The sequence below is a fragment of the Vulpes vulpes genome, chromosome 10, assembly GCF_048418805.1.
Source record: "Vulpes vulpes isolate BD-2025 chromosome 10, VulVul3, whole genome shotgun sequence".
NCBI classification, from domain to species: Eukaryota; Metazoa; Chordata; class Mammalia; order Carnivora; family Canidae; genus Vulpes; species Vulpes vulpes.
Window position 1 is genome coordinate 249,484 of NC_132789.1, and position 7,387 is coordinate 256,870.

The following is a 7,387-nucleotide window of genomic DNA, read 5'->3' on the forward strand; positions in this document are numbered from 1 at the left end:
AGCAAATAGAAAGCCCTAGGTGTTATCAGCTGTAGGGCATGGGGAGACTTAAATCCCCATCAGTATCAGTGGAGAAAGAGCTCAATAATACATGGCCCATTCCCACTGCAGCATAATAAGATGGAGCTCTAACAAAAGGAAATGATGATCTATATGTAATGCCACAGAGAATTTTAAAATAAATGTAAGGGGATCCCTGGGTGGCGCAATGGTTTGGCGCCTGCCTTTGGCCCGGGGCGCAATCTGGAGACCCGGGATCGAATCCCACGTCGGGCTCCCAGTGCATGTAGCCTGCTTCTCCCTCTGCCTGTGTCTCTGCCTCTCTCTCTCTCTGTGACTATCAAATAAATAAATAAAATAATAAATAAAATAAAATAAATAAAATAAAATAAATAAAATAAAATAAATAAAATAAAATAAAATAAAAAAAATAAAATAAATAAATAAATAAATAAATGTAAGAGAGGGGCACCTGGGTGGTTCAGTGGTTGAGCATCTGCCTTCAGCTCAGGTTATGATCCCGGGGTCCTGGGATGGAGCATCAAGCTCCGCATCCCGGTAGGGAGCCTCCTCTATGTCTGTCTCTGTCTCTCTGTCTCTCATGAATAAATAAATAAGGGAGATGGGGCAAGATGGAGAGGAGTAGGTTCCTCAACTCACCTGGCCCCACCAACTTACCTACATAACTTTCAAATCATCCTGGACAGCTATGAATTCCACCTGAGATTTAAAGAGAGAATAGCCGGAACGCTACAGAGAAGGGTTTTCGGTTCTAGCAAGGTAGGAAGGTGGAAAAAAATTAAAAAGAACCAAGTGGTGGCCACAAGGAGCTGGGTGAAAGCCTCCGGGACAGGAAAGCCCAGCCCCAGAGAAGCGGGAACTTTAAAAATCTGCACCAGATTTTTCCCGGACAGAAAAGCGCTTAGCAGGGAAATCGGGCAGAACTGCGGGAGGGGCAGTGAAGCCTCCAGTTTCCCGGAGTCACTAATAGAGGAAGTGCACCCAGGGGAAAGCACAACACAAACTGTGGACTGATCTCAGTAAAGGGCTCGAGCGCAAATCTGGCAGGGCATCTGGCATGCAAGAATTCTACCACTGAACCACCAATGCTTGGCAGGGCATCTGGGAGAAGCCAGTCGGTTAGGCAGGTGATTCCAAACTTCGACACCCTGCTGCTTTCAGAAGCCTCGGACACTGGGTGCGTGGTTCCAGCAACACAGGGCCCCGGATCACAGGGCGCCAAGCGGACACAGCCCACGATCCTAAACTCCCCCCCCCACCAGACAGGTGGCGGCGGGGAGGGCACAGGACAGCGAGGACTCTCCTGCCCCCCAGGCGCCCCCAAGCTGTGCAGATCAGCGCCCCTGCCTCGCCCCAGGAGCATCCAGGCCACTGCGGACTAGAAGACTGCATTCATTACTACTGGGGAGCTGATTCCAGAGGTGGAGACCTGGTCGTCACTGTTGTTGTTCCTCCTAGTTTCACCTTGTGCTTGGGAGGGGCGGGCTGCCAGGGAATGGAGGCCTCTGGGGGTAAATAGCTCCCATTGAGCCCTGCAACTGGCAGGGAGCAGGGAAGCTCCCCCAGGTACACACACCTGGGAATCAGCACAGCAGACCCCTCCTCAGAAGACCAGGTGGAAGGAGAGGGGAAGAGCAAGCTCTTCACCAAGCAGTGCTGGAAAGCTCCAGGGGAAACAGACGGATTGGGATCCCTGGGTGGCGCGGCGGTTTGGCGCCTGCCTTTGGCCCAGGGCGTGATCCTGGAGGCCCGGGATCGAATCCCACACCGGGCTCCCGGTGCATGGAGCCTGCTTCTCCCTCTGCCTGTGTCTCTGCCTCTCTCTCTCTGTGTGTGACTATCATAAACAAATAAATTAAAAAAAAAAAAAAGAAAGAAACAGACGGATTTATAGTATATAGAACTAGAGAGAGTACGCCCCTTTTTATCCCCCCTTTCCGGTACAAATCGTTTTTTGTTTTTTAAAGATTTTATTTATTAATGAGATAGAAAGAGAGAGGGGCGGGGGGAAGCAGGCTCCATGCAGGGAGCCCAACGTGGGACTCAATCCTGGCTCTCCAGGATCATGCCTGTGCCAAAGGTGGTGCTAAACTGCTGAGCCACCTGGGCCGCCCTTGTTTTTGTTTTTGTTTTTGTTTTTTAACTCATTTTTATATCAGACTAAAACTTTCCAATATTTTTTTCTAACCTTAACTACAATATTTTACCACTTCTTCATTCTTAAGTTTCTTCCTTTTTGACTTTCATATTTCTACAATTACAGGCCTTAGATGTATTTTCCACTTCTAGATTCCCTTCAACATACTCGATTAAATTTGGGAGACATACAAGATGTGTTTTTTTGCTTTGTTTTCTGTTTTCTGTTTCTCTGCCTCATTTTGTTCTCCAATGGCAGAAATTCATATCTTCTAAAACATGACCAGCATGCACCCAGAACCAAGTGGTATACCGTGCTGGTTCATTCTGTGAGACTATATTCTCTCTTCATTCCCATTCTGCCCCCCTCTTTTATCTCATTTATGATTTGGTGGTCAATGTTGGGGCTCTCTACAAGTAATTCTGGTTTATATAAATGTGGGACTGAGCATGTTCTAACGTACAGAACTCAATAGACTCAGAACCAAGAGGACCACCCTCTAGGACCCCCTCAGGTAGACTATAATCTCCCTCCACTTTGTCACCACCACCATCTCCAAATCCCCCCACCTTTTTTTTCTTCTTGTTCGTTTTTCTTTTTTTTTCTCTTTTCTTCTCTGCTTCCTTGGGATCCTTGGCCTTTAATTTTTTACAACTTTGGTTTAAAATTTGTTTTTCACTTTAGTGGTCCTTTTCTTTTACTTCATTCTGATTTTTGTTTTCATTTTCTGGTCTCTGACCTCAGCAGAATCATCTAGGGTGAAATTTACTTAAGTTCTGGTTGATATTCTTGACTCAGCCCGCTCACTCTGCCCTGAAGAAAATGACTAGAAAGAACTCACCACAAAAAAAAAGAATCAGAAACAGTATTCTCTGCCACAGAGTTAAAGAATATGGATTACAATGCGATGTCAGAAAGCCAATTCAGAAACACAATTATAGGGCAGCCTCAGTGGTGCAGTGGTTTAGCGCCACCTGCAGCCCGGGGCATGATCCTGGAGACCTGGGATCAAGTCCCACATCGCGCTCCCTGCATGGAGCCCGCTTCTCCCTCTGCCTGTGTCTCTGCCTGTCTCTCCCTGTCTCTATGAATAAATAAATAAAAATCTTAAAAAAAAAAAAAAAAAAAAAAAGAAGCACAATTATAAAGCTACTAGTGGCTCTGGAAAAAAGCCTAAAAGATTCAAAACACTTCATGACTGCAGAATTTAGATCTAATCAGGCTGAAATTAAAAATCAATTAAATGAGATGCAATCCAAACTTGATGTCCTAAAAATGAGGATTAGTGAGGTGGAAGAGTGACCGACATAGAAGACAAGTTGATGGCAAGGAAGGAAGATGAGGAAAAAAGAGAAAAACAATTAAAAGACCATGAGAAAATGTTAAGGGAAATAAATGACAGCCTCAGAAGGAAGAATCTATGTATAACTGGGGTTCCAAGAGAGGGCTAGAGGGCCAGACAGCATATTTAAACAAATCAAAGCTGAGAACTCCCCTAATTTGTGGAGAGAAACAGGCATTCAGATCCAGGAGATAGAGCTAACATTCATGAATATTTATGCCCCTAACGTGGGAGCTGCCAAGTATATCAATTAATAACTAAAGACATACTTAGATCATAATATGCTAATAGTAGGAGACTTCAACATGGCACTTTCTGCAAATGACAGATATTCTAAGCACAACATCACCAAAGAATCAAGGCCCTTAAATGTTACACTGGACCAGATGGATTTCACAGATCTATACAGAACTTCCCATCCGAATGCAGCTGAATACACATTTTTCTCCAGAGCACATGCAACTTTCTCCAAAACAGACCACAAACTGGGTCACAAATCAGGTATCAACTAATGCCAAAAGATTGGGATTGTCCCCTGCATATTTTCAGACCACAATGCTTTGAAACTTGAACTCAGTCACTAGAAGAAATTTGAAAGAAACTCAGACACATGGAGGTTAAAGAGCATCCTACTAAAAGATGAATGGGTCAACCAGGAAATTAGAGAAGAATTAAAAAGATTCATGGATGGGGATCCCTGGGTGGCTTAGCGGTTTAGCACCTGCCTTCAGCCCAGGGTGTGATCTGGGGTCCCGGGATTGAGTCCCGCTTCAGGCTCCCTGCATGGAGCCTGCTTCTCCCTCTGCCTGTGTCTCTGCCTCTCTCTCTCTCTCTGTGTGTGACTATCATGAATAAATAAATAAATAAAATTTAAAAAATATAAAAAAAAATTACCATGGACTATCTTCAGAGAGTTGGAACAAATAATCTTAAGATTTGTGTGGAATCAGAAAAGACCCCAAATAGCCAGGGGAATATTGAAAAAGAAAACCAGAGCCAGGGGCATCACAATGCCGGATCTCAAGTTGTACTACAAAGCTATGATCAAGACAGTGTGTTACTGGCACAAACACAGACACAGAGATCAATGGAACAGAATAGAGAACCCAGAAATGGCCCCTCAATTCTATGGTCAACTACTATTTGACAAAGCAGGAAAGACTATCCACTGGAAAAAGGACAGTCTCTTCAGTAAATGGTGCTGGGAAAATTGGACAGCCATCCCTTCGCACTCCACCCACAGGCTTTCTTTCCACCAGAGGCAGCTGCCAATTTGCTTGGAGTGCAACCCTAGAAATAAACGTCTGGAATGCTTCCTCCCCTGCTACCCCCACCATCCCACGGTCATCTAGTTGTCCATCAAATGCTACTTAAATGTTGCCTTGCAAAGGGATGCCAATCTAAAGTAGCCGTTTAGCTGCTCTCTTCCAGCTTAGCTGCTCTCTTTCACTTGCGTAACATTCACATCTTTTGTGATTTTGTTTAACCATCTCCCATACCCTGCACAGGGTCATGGATCCTGTCAATCTTGTTCATCCCTACATGCCCTAGAAATTACCTGGTGTAATAATCAGTAACTGTTTGTTAAATTAATATGTGCACTCGAGCACAAGAGAAACTGTTCACATTAAAATGTAAGAGGCACAAAGTCTGAAGATAGTGCCTTGAGTCCTAGCTCTGCAAGCCCAGTCTCCTTGGATCCTTTACTGGTTTGGGGCCATGGACAGGCTTCCCAGTTTCCTCACCTGTAAGGTGGGGACCTACCAGCCTCATAGGCTCATGAGACCCTAACAACTCAGTACACACAAAGTGCCTCGCTAAGAGTGGTGCCTATTATTACCCACTCAATAGGGTAATCCTTTCAATCCTTCATCTGATCTTCCTTACTTATTCTTCATGTGATTCTGTTTGCTTATTTTTCTTTACTGCTACTGTAAATACAATGTTTTGTCTCACCGTGTTTTCCATACAGTTATTGTTAAAGAGTAAAAATATCCTGGGGTGCCAGGTGGGCCAGTCAGTAAAGCACGCCACTCTTGATCTCGGGGCTGTAAGTTTAAGTCCCACGTTGCGCACAGAGATTACTTAAAAAGATAAAACAATAAACAGATCCTTAATTTTACGGTCAATTGTATCACTCATGCCACTCAGTGAATGGCCTTCTTCCTGGCACCCGTCATCTTCCTGTAACACCTGAAGTGTCATACCACCTAGAAGGGGTCTCTGCTGTCACTAGTCACTTCACATCCCACTGTCCAACACCTCATGCAATCCAGTTTGCAGCGCGCCAACCGCCCTCAAGAAGTGACGATTCCAACCCGCTCTTTGGTGTCAAGAAATTCCTTAAGAGTCATAAACACCGAAGTCCCAGAGAAACACTTTTCTGAGGTATTTCCCGTCACGGCTCTTACGAAGATCTCTTCCCACATTCTCCTCACACCTGTCTTGCACCAGATCTGCCTCGTCTTTGCCACAAACCGGAGGATCCATCGCACCCTGAGCTTCTACTAACATGTGTATTTCCCGAAGGGAGCTCCCCCTGGAGCTGCAGACTCGGCGGCGCAGCACATACTCAACACCCAGGCGGCCAGGTCCTCCCAGCAGGGTGCCCAGGGGAGGCATCGCCCGCGGCGCAGTAAGTCGGAAGCTCAGCGTTCGCCACGGGGTCCCCCTGCCAACAGCACGGTCCGGGGCCTACGCGCCCCGGCTCAAACATGGCTCCTCCCGGCTTCCGTAACAGGGACCCTCACGACCCTCAGAGGTCAGCGGCCGCGACGGGCAACGGATCCGAACCTCGAGGGAGAGGACCCAGGACAAAGTGCCAGAAACACGAGATCAGAGACAGGGGCAGGAAGGGGGCGGGACGCGACCGTTCGGGCCCTGGACGTAACCGTGCTCAGTGCCCAGGCAGCTTCTAAAGACGGGAGGTCCCTACTTACCCAACACGAAGCCTTCCGGAGCCTGCCAGCCATCCCGCGCTGTCCCGTGCAGGCTGCGGGGCAGAGAACCGAGCTGTGAGGGTCTCCCTGCCGCCCATCCGCGCCCACCCGGGGCGGACCGCCCGCACCATCCAGTTTGCAGCACGCCACAGCGGGCGCGGCGACCTCGAGTCCCGGCGGGCTGCGACCACGCCCCAGACCTACCGTGGGGGCTCAGCCGGCCAAGCTCCTGCTCTGAACAGGACGCGCCGGGAGGGGCTAAATCTGTGCCGCCCGGGATCCAGACCGCAGAAGCTCAGGAACCCGCGGGCCGGCTCCAGTCCACAAACCCAGGACGGAAACAGCCTGGAGGAACGGACCTGACTACAGCCGCGGGCGCGGCGCAGCGGAAGTACGTCATGGCGGAGTCGGTGGGCCCAACGGCGACCGAAGAAAACTACATCTCCCAGAAGCGTCCGCGGAGGATCCTTGCTTCCAGGCCGGGCTTCCGGCGGGAGGCAGATGTGCAGAGATGGGCAGAGCTTCTGGGCACCCAGACAGGGCTGGCAGAGGGGACCAGGTAGGCCTGTGCGCTCGGCCCTGCCTGGGTCCAACCTGCCTGGGTCCAAGGGCCGACATCCTGAGGCCTGAGGTCAAACAAGACGGAACACCACAGTGAGCCCTGCACACTGGGAGACGCTGCAGTAGACGGAAAGAAATAGAAGCGCACCACTCGTGGACATGAATATGCGGCCAGTCCAAGATAGGTCAAACAATTCTCATTACAATGCAATAAAACTATAAATAGCATAATTTCAAAAGGATTTGATGCCTAAAAATCTTTTTTCCAAAAAGCTTTCTATTCAACAGATATTTGGATGAAATAGGGAAATAGGGACAAGAGTGTAGATAACACTGTAAGCAGTTACGAGAGAAACAAAGCGAGGATAACAAAAAAAATCTTACAAT

General features: G+C 47.9%; 1 protein-coding gene across 7 annotated transcripts in view; it reads right to left on the minus strand.

Moving 5' to 3' along the window:
* Positions 1–6,834, minus strand: part of LOC112911588 (uncharacterized) — a 57,964-nt gene extending 51,130 nt beyond the window's left edge. For 3 of the 7 annotated variants that reach the window (XM_025988207.2, XM_025988203.2, XM_025988206.2), the window contains exons 1-2: positions 6,644–6,834; positions 6,440–6,492 (exon numbers count right to left, since the gene is read on the minus strand). In XM_025988207.2, the coding sequence (XP_025843992.1) occupies positions 6,440–6,472 (33 nt within the window). In that variant the 5' untranslated portion in view covers positions 6,473–6,492; positions 6,644–6,834. Of the gene's footprint in view, positions 1–5,456; positions 5,585–6,439; positions 6,493–6,643 lie in introns of all 7 variants that reach the window. The other 4 variants (XM_025988204.2, XM_072722510.1, XM_072722511.1 and 1 more) reach the window with 4 other exon arrangements.
* Between the last annotated feature and the right edge of the window lie 553 nt (positions 6,835–7,387).